The following is a 21688-nucleotide window of genomic DNA, read 5'->3' on the forward strand; positions in this document are numbered from 1 at the left end:
TTAATTCGACTAATGTTATCTCAAAATTTTCATATTACCCCTATTTTTTTTTTATATAAAAAAATGTAAAAAAAGAAAAAAAGAAGAAAAATTCAGAATGACAAGAGCCACTCCTTCGGCCATCTAGCCATTTTTGCATCTCAATTTTTTTTTATATATAAAAAAATTAAAAAATTATGGATAATATGAGAATTTAAGGATAACATTAATCAAATAGAAAAAAAAATTACAAATTTGTAGGGGGAGAGGGGGCATTGCAAAAATTGAAATATTAGAGGTTGAATTAAAAATCACCCTAAACTTTGGGGGAATAAAGTGTAATTTTCTCTTAAAAAACAAGCTCATGGTAGTGTCATTAAATTATGGAGATGGGGAGAAAAAAAAACTAATCATAACAATATAGCATACTTCAGGTAGTAGCTAGTTCATGTTGGTTTTGATCTGTACTTACGAAAAAATATTTAGCAGCAGCAGCAAGTAAAATAAAGCTTACAACTCCAATTTTAACAGAAAATAATGGACCCAATAATTCTTTTTTGTGCTTGCTGTGATCCTTGACACTAGATGGGGTCTTCATAAACGAAGAATATGAATCAATTTCTGCCCTTGTTAATGCCGGTTTTAAAGAAGCCTTTACTGTCTCGAAATGACGGTCAGAGACAACAGTGGCATCAATGCTTTCCCTCAAAGCTACAATGCCAGCTTCGCTACACAGGCCTTCCAGTTCAGCCCCAGTGAAAAGGTCAGTATCTTCTGCTATTCTTCTGAGATCAACATCATCATCTATTTTCATGTTACGTGTATGTACATGAAGTATCTCGCAGCGAGCTTCAAGATCGGGTGGCGGTACATATAGCACCTACAATTTCATAAAATCTCACAAAAGTCTTGACGACTATATTTCTCTCTATGAAAATGGACACGGTGAACAAAATCTCTTACCAGATCAAAGCGTCCAGGGCGCATAAGTGCAACATCAATTGCATGAGGACGATTTGTAGCAGCTAAAACAAGAATTCCCTTCAAAAGAAAATAAATGAACAAATGAGCATAAACTTCAATCATGGGAAGAAGCTAGAAGTTCTCACCATTTTATCATACAGAATTTTTTCATATAACTGGAAAATAAAATCATTAATGGGATCTAATGCTTACTTTAGCTTCTTCCAAACCATCCATTTCAGTAAGTAGAGTAGACAGAAGCCTCTCCCCTACTGTAGTGCTGTTGCTTGAACTCCCCCCTCTGCAATTAAAAAGTAAACATAAATAAAGACAAAAAAAGAAAAAAGTTCATTAATTGAGTGTTTGGATCCCATCTAAAAACAGATTTGAATCATTAGTGAAAATTCTTAACAGGATTATAATTAAAACAATCATACTCGCAACATTGAACACTTACACCACCTCTGGGAGAAAACAAATGAAACCACATTAAGGTTAAAAGCACTATAAGGCCAGTTGATTAACAAAGAAAATAGCCCTTTGACATCATACTTAATCCTGCAAGGCCAGGCTAGACAGAAATATGGTAAAAAATGGTTCATGATTATAAGCAGAAGACCTGGTTTTGGAACTATTTGGACCTCCTGATATTTTTCAACCACTTGATTGTTCAGGTTCCACTTCACCAAGCCACCATTTTGAGTTTCCAGAACAGCACATACATGCATACCGGCAAAAAGATATAATATGTGGTGTCCTTGAATCACAGGGGTTGTTGGTAGACAAGCAACCAACGTGATTACATGCTCTCAATGTTTGAAATGCATAGACCATACCTTTAGAATGAAACATTTCATAACTTTAAATTTTGGAATAGTAAATTCATAAATAGAAAAAGTCAAATGACGTATGTATGAGGATGAAATACAGTACCAATAAAAAAAATGAGGATGAAACACGGGCAAGCGTGCACACACACGGGTGCCCACCTGCCCGTGCCCACGCGCGCACACACACAAAACCTGATTGAATAAATATTGCACACTAACCGTTTGGCAGCAACAACATCAGCCTCGTCAAAAAATATTATGCTTGGTGCTGCAAGGCGAGCTCTCTGAAATGTATTCCGCAACAAAGCTTCTCCCTCTCCAACATACATCGAATACATTTCTGCACCACTGATTCATACTTTATGAATTTTCAAGGCATACAACTCTAAAATTCGAAATTTTCAAGGCATACCCTCTTAGTTGGTTATTGTTTTGGTCTCCTTGGGCCACTGTTTTCTATCCCAAATCTTCCCAGAGGATGCAGCTCATTGACTAGCCCATTTACTAATCCCAAGATTGTTTTGCGATGTTACACATTTGTTTTGTCTACCACTTTGATTTAGAAACAAGTGGTTAAAATTGAAGCTTTCAGTCTCGAGGGCTTTTTAGTCTAGGTGAGTCATATAACAGGTGGGCTTCAACCCTAAGCATATTATAGCAACCAACAAAATGCAGCATCCCAGCAGCCCCTACGGCCTTCCAAAAAAACTACCATCTATTTTCTAATTATAATAAAATACTCCTGCTAAGTCTACATATCCCTTGTTGTGAATATGAAAAAGTTCGAACCTCAAGGAAAAAAAAGAAGCTTGGGCGGCATGAGCTGCAGCTTTAGCAAGGGTGGTTTTTGAACATCCTGGAGGCCCATGCAGAAGAATTCCACGTACTGGAGATATTCCCAGCCTCGAAAATGCAGCAGAATGTTTAATAGGCCACTCGACAGCTTGCTGGAGCTTTTTCTGCCCATGAATAAAGAAAGATATCCTTAAAAATTCCATCAAACCTTCAATGCAAAATGTGAATTCTATAGTACAAACCTTCAAATCTTTTAATCCTCCAATATCTTCCCAAGTCACCTTTGGGATTTCCACAGTAACACCTCTTGTTATGCTGGGCCCAACAATGGATCTAGCATGTTTCCAGTCTTCCACTGTTAAGCTGATCACAGCAGCATTTTCTTTCGTATCGGAAGACCTTCTAACTGCAAACATGGTAGCCTCACGACATAAAGCTTCCAAATCAGCCCCAACATAGCCATTGCAAGACGCGGCTATAGCCCGTAAGTCAACATTGGGATCCAAAGGAACCTTCTTCGTGTAGAGCTGAAGAGTAATTAACATAAATTATTTTTTACCCTTAAGCAAATAATTGTGCGATTACCTATCAAATATTCAATTAAACTAGCTAAAACAACTAGGGCTAAAACTCATTTTGGCTGCACATGACTGTCAAAACAATGCCATATTGGTAAATGAAACACTGAAATTCATGGTTAAGATTGCTTAAATTAGAATAAAACAGGCCAAATTGAAAGCAAACCTAAATTGAGCATACCAAAATATATTTTAACCTAGTTGTCCCAAAAACTTAATTTGATAGGAAATAGCAAATTTAATTCAATACTTTTTAACGCACCGCTCACGAGTGGGGTTCAAACTCCCTTAAAATAAGTGAGATCCAATAAATGAAATATTTAACTAAAATATGAGGTAAAGTATGGAGTCAAGATTAAACTACGGACCAATACTCTGATTGCATGATAAATCACTTCCCAAAGTTTAAGCTGATGAAAAATAGTGAATTTAATCACTTCCTGAATATTTTCTGACATTGTCCAAAAATTAAATTTAATCTCAAACGCTATTGACAGCAGTTTAAGAGGCTGATGGGTGTTGCTGAACAATGAACTGTGGGGATAGCTCACAAATTTAACAGATTCATGTTTACCTTGAGAATTTGATAGCGCTCCTCCTCCGTAGGCGTAGTAACTTCAATTTCAGCATCAAAACGCCCTGATCTTCTAAGTGCAGGGTCAATTGCGTCCACTCTTTGTACATAGAAACAGATATTAAAAGCACATCCAAAGTTTTAGACAAAGAGTACAAAATTCAAATTGAATTAAATATTGAAAAGAACTGGAAATTACATGATATTGAACCTATAGTAGAGCTCATTAATGCCGCCATTAACAATTGAATAGCCACAAGTTCAGTAGAAGTTTGGCTAGGTATTTAGGATGGTGTTCATATGAAATTTATAAGAAATCATAGGAAATTTGAACCACAACAAAATAACAGCTCATAACCCTCAATAAGCCTTAGATACTGAAATAAGCTTTTACATAGCATGGAGAGTAATATACATCTAAAAATTTCCATGCCGTTCAATTTGAGTGACTCCCAAAATCAAGATAGATCAGGAAAAAAAAAAAATCCCAAAATTGACTTTAACTCCAGCTAGAAAGCTACACAAAATGTGATATGGCAAACTGTGGTCATATATTTCAAAAAAGTCCAGGTATATTCTATAAGTTAACACCATATTATACTATATATTAGAAAAAATAACTCTTTAGGAAAAAACTCATAGATATGTAATAGTCAAGTTTCGTACGTAGGAAAATAGAACTGAAGAAACTCTACAGATATGAGGGAGACAATAACCTGTTAGTGGATGCAACTACAACAACTTGTGTTGCAGAAGTTGAGGAAGGTATATTGGAGTCCATTAGTGTAAAGAGTTGCGAGGCTACACGAACATCTTGCTCCCTTCTGCATTTGAAACATAACTTATTGATTGTCACATTTTCACAATTCAGCTAGATGGCATGTTTCACAAAACCTCATAGATCAACAATTTTTTTTTTTTTTTTGATAAGTATATATATATAGATCAACAATAAATATACCATATGACATTATCTCTGCAATGTGCATAAAATGTCGATGTACATGTGCACACACACAACGGTAAAAAAGATAAGTATTGCAAAGCAAATAGGGATCATACAAGCTTGAGATTTTAGCCACAAGAAAGATAATCAACATTACATCAAAAGTAGTTGGATTAACTCCACTGTCAAAAAAAGAAAACATCAGTTGATCTCTTGGCTCATGATCAACACCATCCACAATTCAATTACCATGATTTGAAACTCACAGGACCACAAGACCACTTCTTTGACTAGAGCATAAAGGAACTATAATAATTAGAAAAATTAATTCTGACTCCAAAAGACCTGAGTTGCAACTCTCCCAAACACCATATATGTGCCCACCTCAACCCATCTCACACCATACACCCCAACCCAAAGAGAAAAATAAATAAAGAGCCCTCCTGTCCTTAGAGCACCTTCGAATATCTCAATTCCTTTTTTGATAAGTAAAAAGTTTTTTTGATAAGTGTATCTCAATTCCTACATAGTAGTTACTTTTTTACCCCGAATATTAATAGAAAGCACAGTTTCATGAAGTCATGGGATTTAAGGATGAGGTAAATATTTATCAAAGTACACTTTAACATCATCTCCACACCTGGAATCACGACGAGGACAAAGTGCATCTATTTCATCAATAAAGATAACTGATGGCTTGCCCATCATTGCATGGGATGATGCCTTTGAAAAGGCATCCCGCAAGACACTCTCACTTTCTCCAGCATGTGCTTTATGGACAGAATGTGGACTGCAGAAAATACCCACAAATAAAATTATTCACAAAATGATGAAACAAATAAAAAACCTTAATGATGTAAAATTATAAGCGTATAATAGTTAAAGAATACTGAAATGATTGTAAAATCAAAGCAACAACACCGCAACGAGGTGATAATGCAGTACCTGATAATGGTTAAATGAGCACCACATTCCTGAACAACTGCCCGTACCAAGCTTGTCTAGGATATAAGAAAATTAAAAATTAGCAATCAACTCTATTACTTCAACTACAAACATGCCAAACCAAGACATTGTCTCATCACCAACTATAAGCTACTCAGACCACTTGAAGCAAACTGACCAACCCAGACAGACATATCATGCAGGCAATCAGAGAATCTGAATTCAGAACATGGAATCAGTTATAAACCCTATCCTTACCATTCCCTGCATAGAATAACCCTCCATTTGGTTGATTGAAAATTAACTCAAAAAAATTTTAGCACAAACTTTCACTTCGTTTTTAGTTTCTCCTTTACTTTCTGAGAACCAAACATAACCAACAAAATTTTAACTGGCATTTTCAAGGACTAACCAGCTTCCGTTACTCAACAAGAATTCTCAACATTTGCATGAACCAATACCCAATGTCACTTTACCAATACTTCAACAGTTCATCGAAAGCAGAAATGTTTCTTTCCTAATACTGCATTTACTTCAACATAAAAAATACACATACATGTTCTCCATAGGACTCCGTTTTCTTAAACATAAAAGTTTTTGAGGAAGCAAATTCATTTATCAAGATTCAAATGGCAAACAGGATGAAAACATTGCTCAAACTTCACTGCAAAATACAGATTCGCATAAACACACCCTTTTTCTTTTCTTTGGGTAAATTAAATGGAAGTCCAATTTACACTGGAACATATTTAAGGGTCTCGATTTAACAGGCCATTGAAGAAGAAACAAATACCTTTCCCGTGCCCGGTGGACCGTACAGGAGCAAACCTCGAGGCCACTGGAAGCAAACCCAAAAACCAATTAGCACAGAAAAGTAAAGCCAGAACCTAAAGATAACCACGAATTACACTCAAAGGTAGAGCTAGTGTTGTTACTTTAAGACCGAGTTTTTGAGCTTCGCAAGAGTAGTAGAGAGGGAAAGTTATGAGCTCTCTAAGAGCCTGGAGAGCTTCAGCGTTCCCGGCAATCGCTTCCTCTGCTCTCCACTGCTTCTTGCTGTTGTTGTCGTTATTGCTGCTGGTGCTTCCATGGCTTTCCATGTGAGCAGCAAGTGCGCTCGCAGACAGAGAGAGACTATGCGGGATTTTTTAGATTTTTGGAGCCGCTGAGGAATATGGAGTATGGAGTCAGGGTATTATTGTCACTAGGCTATAACCTGCATATATATATACAAAATAATAGAGATCAATTAATAAAATAGTATCAATGTTTAATCAAATAGGGATATTAATCACCCCAGAGCTTCAGGGCTCTCTGCACATTCTACGTATGTAAATACTATAATATGACATGTAGAAATTCAATGTTTACCAACATTATTATAAATATGTCAAGTACCCACTTAGAGAAAGTAATTATTTACGAGCCACCAAACACACCCTTAGCATAAAACCCAAAACATACACCTTTACCTGGAAAATGAGCAAACGGTTCAATTTTTCACCTTTACCTGTCTTCCTTTTTTTCATATGCTCTTCTCCTCTGTTGAAATTCCTCTTTTTCTTGGCAACTTTCAAGAGAGAAGTACAGAGACAGAGACGGAGAAAAAAAAAATTTCTGTTGCTTGACAGAGACAAAGACGAAGGCAAAGAGACATAAAAAATTTTCTAACCCAAACTCTATTGAAAAGAATTCACTAATTCTGTCAATGTTTTATTGTGTACAACGCAGGTCGGAGATAGTGGGATTAAAAAAAGTGATTTCCTTGTTTATTGATAAAAGAGCTAAACAACAAAGTTACAAAACGGTAGGCTTAAGATGGCTAGCGTGCAGTTAAAAAAAGAAAAGAAAAAGAAGTAGTTAGCTGGCGTGCATGTGGACCTATGGTACAAAAACAGTCAAACACTAAAACTTAATTAAACGGTGCGTTTATAAAAGGGCATCTCTGTCAATTTTCATCGTCTTCTTTATTTTCCTCTAATCTCAACCTAAAAGCAAAAGGTATAAACAATGGCAGAAAAAATTCAAACCTAAAAATTTCATTGAGAGATCAAAAGGTAAACCCACGATTTAAGATGAATTTTCATTTAACAGAAATACAAACACAAACGATTTGAAGATGAATCGACGGCATGGAAGGTAAATTTCACCATAGTCGAAAAGGTTTCTTGCTTACCGCCGTCAAAGTGACTTGAAGTGGCGGTGCTATGAACACGAACAAGCAGTATGGGGCGGAGTCACGATTTTCCTTCCACGCCTGCTAGTGGAGGCACAAACTTGGGTGAAGATGCTGAAGAACACGACGTGAAGAAGAAAAAGAAGATGGCGGTGCTCCTATCAATAATTTGGTAGAATTAGGTTTTTTTTTTAAATATTTTACTTGTGTTTGACGTGGAGTAAATCTGAGGTGGAAATATTAGTTAGCATAATAATATGACATGGAAAATTCAAGTATGCTTTTTAAAAGTTATAAATAAAATATAGCATACGTCATACTTTTATTGAATGTGACGTGGCACACTAACGGAATTCGTTAAATCAATTAATGAAATTTAACTGCAAGAACTAAATTATTTTTTTTGCATATCACAGTGACCTCGGCTCTGAGTTCGTTTTGATATCATAGGGAATAAATTGTAAATCAAGTAAACTACAGGGGCTAATTTTGCATTTTCCCCCTTTTTTTTCTAATTTATTTTGGACATAAATTTCCTACAAATTAAAAACTCTTACAAACAGTCTTAAAAAGCAACATGTGTCATTTTAATATATTTAAAAAATATGTATTTCTCATGCTAAATAAACGAGTTTGAAACCTGTGCAATGCACGGGTTGTTTTTAAAAAGGAAAAAATAATAATAATTAGTGGATGCATAAATGACAGGAAGAAAAAAAAAATCAAGTAGGAAAAATTAAAAATTTTTGTTTAGAAAAATAAAAATTTTAGTTAAAAAAAAAATTCTTGTTTTTTAAATTAAAATTTTCGTTTTTTAAAAAAATTAAAAATTAAAAATATTATTTATTATTATTTTTAAATTTATAGAGGTATTTTTGTCTTATTGATAAATTTATATGGGCATTTTTATCTTTTTGCTAGCATTGAGGGATATTGACAATGTTTTTGTAGTTTAGGAGGACATTGTTACAATTGAAAGTTTGGGACGCATTGTCAATTAGATGGTAATTTGAGAGGTATGTAGACTTTATCCATAAAAGAATATATATACAAAATTTAAAAATTAAAAGGAATCACATATTGAAACTAATAATCCAAATTAAAAGGTATGCAAAAAAACTGTTATAATACAACAATAACAAAAAGATCATGGTTTGATTTTGTCCATGCCCTCATCTTTGCCTTCCCAAAATAACTTTATTTAAGATACTTTCAAAGAGAGAAAACTTTATTCTTGAATCATGCATAAGCAAAAGAAAAATATCATTCTACACTTGGTTTGAAAAATTGAGCATTTTTTGTTTTAACTTTTTACTTCTTAGAAAAATACTAATAATTCCAATTAAATTTCATTTCCCTCTAGAACACTTTTTCTTATGCCAAAATTATGTACCATATAAAAGCGACTGGTTTGTGGTTAAGGGGAATTAATAGTAGGAAGAGACAATTGTTATCAAACAAAATGAAAACTCATTTGTTAGGTCCGTTTTAACGGACAAAGCCATCAAAGAAGTTTTATAGCAGCATTCAGTGTTTTCAGAAGCAGAACTGAAAATAGTATAAAAAAATTGAAATGTTGTAAGCAGCTAAATATGAACGCTAAGATCAAATTGCATACCCTATTCACATTCTATATTTATCTACATTTTCTCAAATTCCAAATAGAGTATCCCATAAAGAAAAGAAGTTCTTAAATGTAAAATTAATCTTAGAAGCTTAACCTAAACATAAAAAATAAAAAATAAATAAAAATCCAAATCAGCAAACATTGCTTTGGCTGGTTATCCTAAAAAACCTTATTACAATCAAATGAACAAAATTACATCAATTACAACTTTCAATTAAAGTCGGACCCTTTTGTATTCAAGTTGCTCAGAGAATTAACCGCTAGCCACCTACCCTCATATCAAAATTCTTCATTTCCTCAGGCCTATGAACACTTGATATAATTTGAGAATAAAAGTAACAATTTGGCATTTCAAGGGCCAATCCCTCCACTCTCTCTAACTCACGGCTAGGAGATGTAAAACACTTGATATAATTTTTTGGATACTCATTTACATGAGACACAATCACAAAGTAAATAACTGACAGCCCACTACTAACATAACTGTTGACTTAGTTATGTGTAAACCAACTAAAAAACATAAACCATAACACAGGAAAAGCCCTAAAATATGTGATTCACATTAAAGTAGGAGTGCATTTCCTGAATTTGCTGAACTACATGATACTATGTATAATTTTGTTGTGTAATTCTTTTAACTAAAGAGTATGATCAAAGAATGCAATAGTAAAGAGTATAATTACATAACCAAGAAAATCTATTAAAAAAAATACTACACGCACAACAGTATGAAATGAATGCTTAATAAAAAAAATTTAAAAAAGAGGGAACTAAATAAAAATTTTCATTGAAACATTTGCATAGTGATTATAAAACATTATTAAGGAATTAATCTAATCTAATTGTTACTACTTAAAGTTTCGAGGAGCCCAACACGTGTATGATCCTAAAAGGGATACACAAATCAAGTGGGTTGTGGGTAACCAAATCCTTAAGGCTGGATGGACATTCAGCTTTTGAGAGACAGAGAAGGAGGCACAGAGAAATTAGATTACCAACAATAAAGGAGCAAGCAGTCCATCCACCGCGCTTGGATCCACGAACCGGATTACCCATGTCAAAACTGCAGAAAGATCCCAATGGCTAAAGTCATCTTCAGACCAAAACTTATTAAGTAAATTTCAGAAAAAAAACAAAAAGAAATCTAAAACATACGATGAGACACAAACGGCGCAGAGTTTTAAAGGTTGAGAACTGGATATTTTTATAAAGACAGAAGCATAATAAACACTATTTTAAAATAATTCTAAAACACATTAAACTTACTTAGAGGAAATGGAGTTTTAGAGGAGGATGTTTGCAGATTCGAGGTTTGACAAATCTAAAGGTAGATTCGAAGAAGGCCAGGGAAAAGTAATCTAGTACCGTTTAGAAAGGGTTATATATAGTTTGCAATTTTTGATGGCTTTGACTGTTCTTGTATTTGAAAAATTACTGGGTACTCCAAAATCATCAAAAAAAATCCACCCCCGACCATCTAAACCAAAAACACCACAAAGAAAAACAACAGTAAATTGGGTTTCTTCCACTACATCACAAAAGATCTAGGGTTCACGCAATCACTGAAACTATAAATTGACTTTTTGGCATTCAGATTTTTACGAAGCCTGATGATTTCTTCTCTTGGTGATTAAATGCAAATGATGAGAAGAAACACTGACTTACCTCTCAGAGATTAAGGGCCTGAGAATTAGAGAGAGGGAGAGAGAAAGACAATGGGCAATCGAGACAAAACACGGGTTTAGTTTAGTGTACTTGAAAAGAGTGATTCAACCCAATAACGTTTAGAAATGGTTATATGTAGTATGCAGTTTTTGACGGCGGTTGAGCAGTTTGATAAAAAGGCCAAAGGATACGAAGAAAACCTGATGAAGAGGAGTTGAGATTTTCGGCTGCCTCAAGCGTCAACATAACTTCTTTTCTTTTTTTTTTTTTCTTTTTTTTTTTTGTTAAATACCTAATATCCCTAAGATTTAGGAATTTTATTTTTACTCCCTAGGTTTAATTTTTATCACAAAACCCTCTTGGGGTTTTGATAAAGGACCAACTTAGTTCATCCGTTAGTTGACCGTTAGTTGTCCGTTAGTTGACCGTTAAGACTGACACATGAACCAATCAGATGTTGACATGTGGCACCTATTTAATTTTTTTTTATTTTAAAAAAAATTAATTAATTAATTAGGTGTCACGTGTCAGTCTTAACGGTCAACTAACGGATGGACGAAGTTGGTCCTTTATCAAAACCCCATGGGGTAAAAATAAAGTTTCTAAATCCCATGGGTATTAGGTATTTAATCCCTTCTTTCTTTCTTTTTTTTTTTTCTTTTTTAATTTGAGAAGAAATATATTAAAGGAAAATTCAAATTTGAGGTATTAGTACTAAATTTAGGATAATAAAATTCCTTTTTTAAGTGATACCGTCCCTAAAGGTTTAATCTTCCACCCATACGTTTTAGTTTTAAATCAAAAAATAAATTTTTAGGCATTAGAAATTAAATATTAACTTATACAAATTTAACAAAAACAAAAAACAAAAAAAAAAACAAAACAAAATCTAGCAGGACTAGGAAAAGAGAGATTTTTCTACAATTTTTTTTTTTTTTTAATAAAGCCACATCAGACTTTAGCAGATACCTGTCTGACTCTTGGCAGCCTGATAGCAGGACTCGATGAAGAGATGTTATCGAGCATTTTAGTTATGACATGGCTTCAAAACGTGTGTTTTGATTTATAAATTTAAACGCACAGTTTCATTTAAAATAAATACCTGTCAGCAAAATATAACGCCACATGTCAGGCTCTTAGCTTCTTCTCCAAAAAAACTCCCCTATTATATATATATATATATATATATATATATATTAGATGTCAATTTTAGAGGGCAATTTATATTATTTTTCCTATTCATCTTGACCGTGATCAAAAACCTCCATGGTACAATTTTTTTTTTAAACACTCCATGGTACAAATACTAATGAAACATAAGAAGCATAATTAATATTTCAATGATGGTCTTCAATTTGTATTATATTTGAGGGAACAAAATAAATAGAGTTAATCGATTTTACAATTACAATTTTATTTTGTTGCATTTAACCAAATATATGGTACCACATTGACCAAATTGAAGGCTGGCAGTACTTTTGATGCAATTTAGAAATTCACAAAATAATATCTCTTAGAAAAACATATGCATCTTAGAGTAATGCTATTATTTACACATATTTATCACATTTATGTCACACCGACTGTCATGAAGTGTTTTAAGTGACTTAAGATCCGTTTAGCTTTATGATTTCAAAATGTGCGAGTATAAACATGATTTTTAAAAACGTAATTAAGTGTTTGATAATATCGTAGTTTGGTCTTTAAATTGTAATTTAACATTTAAAATCGTGCGTTTTAAAAAACGCATACAGCATCCCCTTGCTTATGATTTGAAAACATGATAAGCCATTTAAACATCATGTTAGTCGGTGTGACATGAGTGAAAAGTAATCTTACTCTACATCATAAGAGGTCTTTATAAAAAGAGAAATGCTACATGATGTTTTAAGTGCATACTCCTTAACATGTTGGTGAAAATTACCATTAGATTCAAAATTCAATTGTAATCCGTCCAAAACTCAATGGTAATTCTCATTGCCACATCAGAAAGTATGCACTTGTGAGTGCTAGCATTCTTCTTAAAATAATAATAATAAAAATAAAAATCAAGTTGGAAGTAAAACTCATTTAGTTTTTGGTAACTCTACTCTCCAAAAATAACACATTTGGACAAAGTAATTTTCTTGAAAATAAATTATTGTAAAGTGCATTGTTATATATATATATATATATATATATATATATATATATTAAAACTGAAATATGTTGATTGAGATCCATGTTTGATTTGGAATCTTGGATGCTTTAAAATTTGTTTAAAAAATTTGACACGTTCATATTTTCATAAGGAAAATGAAAATAAAACATGCAAAGTCACAAAACACTCCTTCAAATGAAAATGGAACGAAAAATCATAGCATTTAAAATTATTTTGAAACTTAGTACAATGATCTTAAATACTCAGAATGTGCTAGCAAAAGTTTTTAGCATTCTAAAAACAAAATTTTGTCGCCTTAATTAAATTTATAGAGTAGTAATATTACAGTAGGCATAATCGAGAGTATTATTGAAGCCGATACTTTTGAGTAGTAAAGATGGAATTATGATTTTCTCTGGTTCAAATAAATCAAGTCATGTTAGGTGGCATGTGAATTACTGCACTTCCTGCAGATGCCTGATTCGCTGCGCGGTTACTACCAAAGTTCTTCCGATTTGATTCCCTTGCAATTCTTGAACCAAACTGCACCAGAATGAATCAGAAAGATTAAATCTGTTAATAATCAAATAGTGGTTAGCAAACAGAACCTTCTTCCAGATAAAGCTGACTTGTAAATTCATCATAGGTAACTGACATTGCAATGAGATCAACTCTAATTGCTTTTTTCTTATTTAGTTGCATCTGAGTTTTTAATACTGGAAAACCAGTCAAATTGATGTTATGTGATTTTATCGTAGTTCAAATAGATACTATGCTGATTATAGTATAAACAGATAAGTTGACAGCTCTATATACACAATTACATGGCATCCCCATAGGAAGTGATATTATTATCTACCAAGAAAAGGAGAAAGAAAGCAAAATACCAAGTTCTGCCTAAAACTAAAGCATAGGAATACGTGCACTGAATGTCATAACATTCAAACTAGGTGTTCAAGATCAACAAAATTACTATGAAAGGATACATACCTGAATTGCTCTTTTAGGCAGAACTGCTGCTTCATATAAACCAAGCAATTGTGCAACCTTTCAACAAACATAATGCACAAACAATTTAATATCTAGCCAGGATTCACCACAAGAAATAGGAAACTTGACCTGAGAGACATTGATCTAATAACAAAGTTCAAAACCAAATATGTACATATAAGGTAACATTTTGCGGTAAAATTTGAAATCCCCACTCAAGCTTGAAAGCAAACTTTCATATTAGCAGCAAAAGAGATATCAACATAGACCAAACCCGAATAAAGGACAGAAATCATTTTGAGGAAAAACTGTATGGCAGCATTATATGAACATAGCAAGATGATGAGACAGGGAGTGAATCTAATGAACCGTCAATCTAGATTAGATAAGAATGTTACAACTAACTTCACTTAACATTCTCGGGTTCCCTCCACTTCAGATGCCCTGTCATAGCATCCACTTTTTCCCAACAGAATTTTATATCATCCACATGGTTAGCTTGACAGTTCAACTATCAGGGAAAATAACCATGCACAAGATAGTTTGTGGCACTATAATGGGCAGTAAATAAACTGTGATTCACTTGACCAATTTATTGTAAAGACACTCTTACAAAAGCATGCACATATGCTGGCACATTCTCAGATGTTACAGAAAATACTTTAAAAAACACATACAAAACCTTATATCTGTTTCTATCTCATCTTTCATATATTAGGGTATGACAGAGAATGTAAACTTAACAAAAGATATGGCACTGACCTCTCTTAGAATCTTCTTGTCACCGGTTCCACTAGGTTGATCAAGGTTGGCAACCTCCCACAAAGGAATATTAAGCAAAGTCCTTATAACATCTTCATCCAAGAAAGGGAATCTAGCCTTTGGGGAAAAAAGGGAAGAATTAGATGCTTACCAAATGAGACGAGTCAATGACATAATGAATAATCTTCATCTACGATTTTAGGTATACCTCTTTCCCGTTATCAGCAATACATCTATCATCTCTTCCTAGATTTCTCTTCCAAATTCTCAGCATGTCCAGTTTCATTTCCTCATGTAGACCAAGCCAACTGATACAGCATATGAGACCACCAGAATGAGTAGGCACAACAAACTTGTATCACTCCACAATTTACCAAAAGCTTTGTATAGTTATAGGTCACTACATTCGATGAATTAAATCAAATCACTGTTACTCTAAACAGGAGAAATATCAGTTGTTAACATGTTAATACACAAGAGGAGGGTAATTCTGTGTCTCTCAAAATGAATTTAGCACTGATAAGTTTCCTTTATAAAAACAATAAATTTCAGAAGACCCTATCACCCCAATATGTGTATTAACCCATACAACAGAAGAATACAACTCCAGCAGATGCGGACCTACTGTAACTGTGAAGTTGGCCCATAACTAAAAGGCAACAGCAGGAAGTGAATCGCAGTAGCATACACACAAACAGCCAAACAAGCTGAATACAATATAGCGGAAGACTTCGATCCAAAATCAGTTTTTGAGTTTGCCAAGGGATTTTAATAGCAGCATTCACAAATCATGTTACTCTTTTCAGCCTCCTCATTTGGTCACAATTAGCTATCAAATTGAGGGGATTATTTTGCTCTATACTTAATAAAGTAATTTTCTTAAAAGTTGACAGGGATTAGTGGCAGCACCAAAGGAAGTTTTAAAGGCCTAGCCTCAACTCAGAGGCCCAAATTCCGATAAAGGTGTCAGGATGTTAAGGGCCACTTTTCACGATTTTCAGCAACTAAATTTTGTTCAAACAATCTCATCTAGTTCCATTGTTTCAGATGTTATTCCAGCTGCAGCAGCAAGCTACTTTTCACGTTTTATTCTTCATTTGGTCAACACACTGATATTAGAGAACGAATGCTACTTTACATCATAGAAATTGAGCAAACAATCACATGTCCGCACAGACATGAAAAAAAAAATAGTTCACAAGATCATCTAATTTATTCCAGATAAGTGCATACCTTTCCTGTCTATATTTTGTTCTGTGCCTACCATAGCCAGCACATTGCTCATCAGCACCAGAACCAACAAGGACAATCCTGGCCTTGGACTTGTATTTAATACGTTCAAGATCCTCATCATTATTATTGTTATTTCCTTCATACACCCAACCACTGCCGCTAGCAGCCAGCCATAAAGCTATTCCTATGTTAAGGTCCTGCAGTTTCAATTTCACTTGAGATATAATATACCATACATTCAGAAAAGCATAATTGCAAACATGCATCAATGACAAAAGAAGAGAGATCTGGAACGATTCAAGTTACCCTGTTATTTAGTTATTTCATGGGAAAAAACAACTATAGGACAAAATTAAGTTCAAAGAACATAAGGTACCTTATGAGATCTAAAGGTGATTATGACCTAAGCCTACACTAAAGGAACATCAAAAGCACGCCAATCAGATAATTATGTGTATATGTTATCCCATGATATCAGGAGATTTGTATCAGTTAGAACAACAAAAGAATATATGATCATTTATGTAATTCATTGGACGCTAAAAGCAGGGCATATCACAGAACAATGCAAGCTGCACTAGGCTAAAGAAAGCGATGGGCTACCATGTAAGTATCTGCAGGATTTATTAGTGACATGACGTGCTTTGTTTCAAAATCCAATTTCAATAAATCAGCATCAGTCTCCACAAGTTTCCACCTGCATTTCCAATATAATCTGAATTGGTTAGAAATAGCACAAGGCAAGATGATTACAGAGGATGTTAGATTAAGACAGGTGTGAAAGCTGTGGTACTTTATACAACCCATAACACAAAAAGCTTCTTAGTACGGGAAACCAGAGACCAAGATAAAATTTTAATGCCATAGTCCATGCCTTCTCAAGGGTGCAATTCTTCTCAACTCCTTTACTCCTGCCTTGGCAGAGATTCTATCGGGAGCAGACTGACCATCGAAGCTCACATTAAGTAGATCAATCTCATCTGTCAATGAAATTTGATAGGACATGATCTTAGCAAGAGGCTTGACAGAAGGATTTTATAATACATGTGATTATCTTAGCTTTCCAGTTTCAACTCCAATAAATTGGTGCCCAATGAGATATGTACAAAAATAACACAGAGCATTAGATGGGAAAAAAATGTAAACATAGCTTTCACTGCAACACTTACAGCTGGGATCAAGGCATTGATCCAGTAATGCTGCAAGTATCATAGAATCCAATCCACCAGAGAAAAGAACTGCCACTGGTGCAAGTTCCCCTTGTCTCATATCACAGGTAACTGCCTATGCATTTCATCTCAAAATAATTCAATTAGTACAAAAATCGATAAATCAAAAAAACCCAAAAGAGGAATAATTAAGCTTACTCAAGGTTAGTAAGTTGCAAAATATTCCCTAATTTTTTACTCGTCAATGAAGTGTACAAGCAAAAATATATGTATATCTCACTACCCCCATATAATGAAACTGGGTACAACTGAAATTCAGTTCAATCAGCTCTTGCACCTGAAAAATTCTATGCTGTGAAGTGCGCCGCATCACAGATTCCCTTAAAGCAACCAGCACAGTCTGTGCTGGCTCTGAAATTGAAACTTGAAAAGGCCCTGCACAGTCAAGATAAAACCACATTTAAAGCATCATTACCAAAAAAAGAAAAAAGAAAAGGAACTACAGTTAGATTCTGCTTCATCTTCATGAGTCAAAATGGAAGTCGTTCATATATTGTACATGTAGCCTTTCTAAAGAATGGTATGACATCCACCTGATTTGGGCGGCAATATACCTGAACTGGCTGAATGAATATCATGTTGCTCTCTAGTAGTCTTAGAAAGAGAAAAGTATAAATCTTCAGGTTTGGGTCCAACAGAAGTTCTCTCCCAATCAAGCAATTCTCTCAGTATGGCATTCCTCCATTCATGTTTTCTGACTTCACCAACCAGAAACCCATCCAATTTTGGAGCATCAAATGATATGCCGTATACCCCACATGGAAGCTCTTCCCAGAAATTGAGGTTGTTAATTCCACTTTCAGCTTCAAAACCTGCAGTGCGTTGACATCACTTCATATGAAAATCTTTCTGGTATCAAGGGTCAATAATTCACAAAACTGAACAGCAAAAATGAAAGTGACTTGTTGGCTAATATACTAGTTAAGTAATGAACTATTTTTCAGGGTACATGGCCATTGATATTTTAAAACAGTAATAACAGGACCAATAAAGACAAGGAATCTTTACATATGAACTAATAAAGACAAGGAGACTGATATGGAGAACAAAATTTCAGAAAGGAAATGGCTTGGAATATAAGGAGAACTGCGTGGAGAGATGTCCTATTACATGGTGTCTCAAGATCAAGGAAAAGAACTAAAGTAAAAGAACAGAGATGGAAGAATGAAAAAGAAGAATATGTTCTTGAAAAATAATATGCACAATTTACTTGACAAATCATTTCAGAATTACTCGTGAGCAAGAAAATCAACTTCAGCTCATTGTATTACTATTACAAACCACTGCACAGCAGAAGTTGAACCAGAACAACCAAAGGGGTAAAGCTCTACTGAGTACTGAGCATTATATACCAGAACTCTGCTCAGTGGAAGAAACTGGTGATACAGAAGAAAGCAAGAACCGATTGTCCTCCAAAGTCGGCCAGTGAACAAGAAGGCTCCGCCTACCAAATGCGTCTCGACCAAACCACAGGGTCTTTGAACTTTCCTATAAATATTATATTAGGAAAACTTGAGAAATAAAATGCTCGAAAAGAGGCATATTCCACAAATTTAATCAACACAAATAGAAACTTACCACTCAAAGTTACCTGCCAGTAGATCACAGACCATGGCCCCTTGATTGTAGAAAGAAGATCTGGAACAGAATTTTGTCCTTTTTCATCACAAGAGCATGTTTTTTCGCAGAAGCAGCACTTTCCCAGAGCTTGCATAAGAATTTCAGTATCATTGCTATCACCGTTAACGTAAATTCCTCCAAATATTTCACCTTCAAAGTAGATAGAACATAAAGTAGGATTCTGAGTTAAATATATCAACCTTATTAAATAATTACACAAAAATAAAAGAAGAAGAGTAATGCTAGAAACCACATTTTTATCTCACAACTATTTCACAAAGCTACATATCGTCATTCAGCATTATGAGATAATTGTGGGATAAAAATGTAGTTTCTCGCATCACTTAAAGAAAAAACATATTATTGAAAAACAAAATTTAAAAGATATTAAATTCGCAAAAAATAAATAAATTCAAATATTAACTGTCAAATGAACCATTACTTGACCACATAAAATAGTTCTGCTAGCATATAAGGTACCAAAAAGACACACCAGCAGGACCCATATCCAACAAAGACTCAAATGAAAAATTAGGCTAAAAATCAAAAGAAACATTATGCAGGACAAAAATCAAATCATGATGGACACAAGCCCTTTGTTCTAACCAAAGCAGAGACAAGTAAACATACCATTATATACAAGAATATTCCCAGATATATCCATCAAGGGCTGAACAATAGGATTAACACCCCTGAGCTGTAAGGTGGCACCAATAAAGTGAAGTTCTGCCACAAATTTGGGCATGCTAAAACAATTTTCTAACTCATGTGTTTGTCCATTTGAATCAAATAAGCAATCATTTTTATTCTCAAGATGTTGCAAATACAACTCGCCCCTTTCTTTTGCCTCTTCTTCCTCAACAAAGGATATAATTTGTCGCTCCACGGCAGAGCCTGAATTCTTTGAACAAAGGAAAACCTTCTTGCTACCCAAGCTATCAGGACCCCTTCTCTGTAGAGCTGCTTTAAGATCATCTATGGAGAATAGCAGCTGGTGTACCAATAAACATTAGTCACTTTTCCAAATAGCTAGGGACTATAGAACAATTTGCACACTATCAAACGTTCAAATAAAACTTGATTAATTAAATAAACAACATATTTTAACTAGCAAGAAGATCCTTCGAGTGCGGTTATGAGAGGGAGATCTTAACCAAAACGCAACCAAAACATACCATTAACTCATTTAAGACAATATCTAGAACAAAACAATGCCAAATGTGAAAGACGAATAATCTTCCATTTCTTTCTCTAAAACTGAAAAAATAATATCCAGATAATACCTCACAAGTCTGGTCTCGTATAAGCACTACCTAATAGCCAATGATTTTTCACTTTCATTCCCTTCTCCCAAATTTTCTAAGCAACCAAACAAAAATAATCACTGAATTTTCATCTCCGGAACTGAAAACTTTCTTAGCAACCAAATAAAGAACTAGCAGGAACAACAAGCTTCTAGAATGCACCTACTTCCCAACTGCCCTATCCAGCTAGCCAGAAACTCCACCGCCCTTCTAGGCATGACACCCACTCTACACCAATTTTTTGATAAGTAAACCATATAATTAACAATAAAACGACGCGATTGAAAAACGCTAGTCTACCTGAATTCCGATGCATATTTCTGATTGCTCAATTAAATGTTTGACTTCTTTTCTTTTTCTCTAGCCTAAATTATGAAGCCAGTTTAGCATACATTGCAAACACCAAATTTCCAGGCGAAAACTTTAGTTTTGCAAGCATAAATGAAATATTGGATGCACACTAATCAAGAATCACACTAAGTAAATTTACGTCCGGGTAACAATCAGTAAATAAGAAGAAGGAAAACAAAAGAATTGGTAAGCGTAAAGAATGACTTTTACTTGCTCGGCCTTGGACGCGGACGCTGGAGGTACGGAATCGAGAAGCAGAGATGTTGCATCAATACGAATGCCTGAGATAATCACAGCTATTCCACACATCTCCTTCACTCCCTCTCGTTCTGCGTCTCCGTCGTCGTCCGTCACAAAAGTCTAAACCCTATATGAGGACATTGAGGAGAAGCAGGGTTTTTCATTTTTAATAATATAAATTAGAAATATGCTGAGTTAAAGAAGCAGCGAAAGCTTCCGTAGCATAGTGGTAGTGCGTTCGCTTCGTAAGTGAAAGGTCGCGAGTTCGATCCTCGCCGGGAGCTCTTCTTACCGTTTTTTCCTTCGCGCCTGAACGCCATTTCAGATCGTTGTCCCGCGTCCGTGTCCCAATAGTGAATGCAATAAAATTAAATCGAGCCCAAAATCATATAATAAAAAAACAAAGCCCATTTGATTGAAAATTGTTTTACTCTTCAAAAGGTAAATGTAAAAATCAAAATTATTTAAAATAAGCTCAAAAAAATATGTTCAAAGAAAGCCCAATATGCTTGAAAGCCCATATATTATTGATTATCAACTTCCGGTTAGGTTTATTAGAGCAAATACTAAACTATTTAATGCATGATAGGAAAAATATTTATTAAAATTCAATGTGGAAACATATGGTCAAACTTTCTTAAAGATAACTTAAGTCATAAAATGCACAATCCATTTAAATAAATGAATAACACGATACAACTTGCATAACATGTTTAACAAATAATTCATGTTGTGTTGACT

At 34.3% G+C, this 21688-nt stretch overlaps 2 protein-coding genes and 1 non-coding gene across 15 annotated transcripts; 1 reads left to right on the forward strand and 2 right to left on the reverse strand.

The window, feature by feature from the left end:
* Nucleotides 1–369: 369 nt before the first annotated feature.
* CDC48B (cell division cycle 48B) lies at nt 370–11292 on the reverse strand. 12 transcript variants are annotated; one of them, XM_059590059.2, is made up of 15 exons: nt 11079–11292; nt 10409–10476; nt 7787–7867; nt 6546–6826; nt 6404–6448; nt 5611–5666; nt 5306–5455; nt 4436–4543; nt 3720–3819; nt 2810–3094; nt 2562–2731; nt 1992–2120; nt 1156–1243; nt 943–1020; nt 370–859 (listed from the first exon to the last, which is right to left on the reverse strand). In XM_059590059.2, the coding sequence occupies exons 4-15, from the start codon at nt 6708–6710 to the stop codon at nt 410–412; spliced, it is 1824 nt and encodes a 607-aa protein (XP_059446042.2). In that variant the 5' UTR covers nt 6711–6826; nt 7787–7867; nt 10409–10476; nt 11079–11292; the 3' UTR covers nt 370–409. The 12 variants fall into 12 exon arrangements, with proteins under 12 accessions (XP_059446042.2, XP_059446043.2, XP_059446039.2 ...); XM_059590060.2 differs by having other exon boundaries at nt 7787–7870; XM_059590056.2 differs by having other exon boundaries at nt 7787–7900.
* Nucleotides 11293–13489: 2197 nt separating this feature from the next.
* On the reverse strand, nt 13490–21086 carry LOC132178934 (Asparagine synthase family protein). Of its 2 annotated transcripts, none has more exons than XM_088515950.1 (14): nt 20918–21086; nt 19683–20043; nt 19024–19202; nt 18785–18920; nt 17966–18244; nt 17710–17807; nt 17373–17487; nt 17078–17183; nt 16807–16900; nt 16204–16400; nt 15179–15278; nt 14971–15087; nt 14209–14265; nt 13490–13761 (listed from the first exon to the last, which is right to left on the reverse strand). In XM_088515950.1, the coding sequence occupies exons 1-14, from the start codon at nt 21014–21016 to the stop codon at nt 13648–13650; spliced, it is 2052 nt and encodes a 683-aa protein (XP_088372076.1). In that variant the 5' UTR covers nt 21017–21086; the 3' UTR covers nt 13490–13647. The 2 variants fall into 2 exon arrangements, with proteins under 2 accessions (XP_088372076.1, XP_059447503.2); XM_059591520.2 differs by having other exon boundaries at nt 17987–18244; nt 20918–21074.
* A 73-nt stretch (nt 21087–21159) lies between these two features.
* Nucleotides 21160–21231, forward strand: TRNAT-CGU (transfer RNA threonine (anticodon CGU)). The gene has a single exon. It is a non-coding gene; the product is annotated as a tRNA-Thr (tRNA).
* The last annotated feature ends 457 nt before the right edge of the window (nt 21232–21688 follow it).

Source organism: Corylus avellana, chromosome 4 (genome assembly GCF_965113065.1).
Source record: "Corylus avellana chromosome 4, dhCorAvel1.hap1.2, whole genome shotgun sequence".
NCBI lineage: Eukaryota > Viridiplantae > Streptophyta > Magnoliopsida > Fagales > Betulaceae > Corylus > Corylus avellana.

What these genes read in the sequence shown, in the direction of transcription:
- CDC48B (XM_059590057.2), bottom strand. Translation starts at nt 6,710, where the DNA reads ATGGAAAGCCATGGAAGCACCAGCAGCAATAACGACAACAACAGCAAG. An exon ending in GCTCATTTAACCATTATCAG is followed by an intron (nt 5,456 to 5,610) that starts GTACTGCATTAT and finishes TATTTTCTGCAG; the next exon opens with TCCACATTCTGTCCATAAAG. An exon ending in GATGTTGTTGCTGCCAAACG is followed by an intron (nt 1,244 to 1,991) that starts GTTAGTGTGCAA and finishes TTTTAATTGCAG; the next exon opens with AGGGGGGAGTTCAAGCAACA.
- LOC132178934 (XM_088515950.1), bottom strand. Translation starts at nt 21,016, where the DNA reads ATGTGTGGAATAGCTGTGATTATCTCAGGCATTCGTATTGATGCAACA. An exon ending in CACAGCATAGAATTTTTCAG is followed by an intron (nt 17,488 to 17,709) that starts GTGCAAGAGCTG and finishes TGAAATGCATAG; the next exon opens with GCAGTTACCTGTGATATGAG. An exon ending in TTGCTGATAACGGGAAAGAG is followed by an intron (nt 15,088 to 15,178) that starts GTATACCTAAAA and finishes TTTTCCCCAAAG; the next exon opens with GCTAGATTCCCTTTCTTGGA.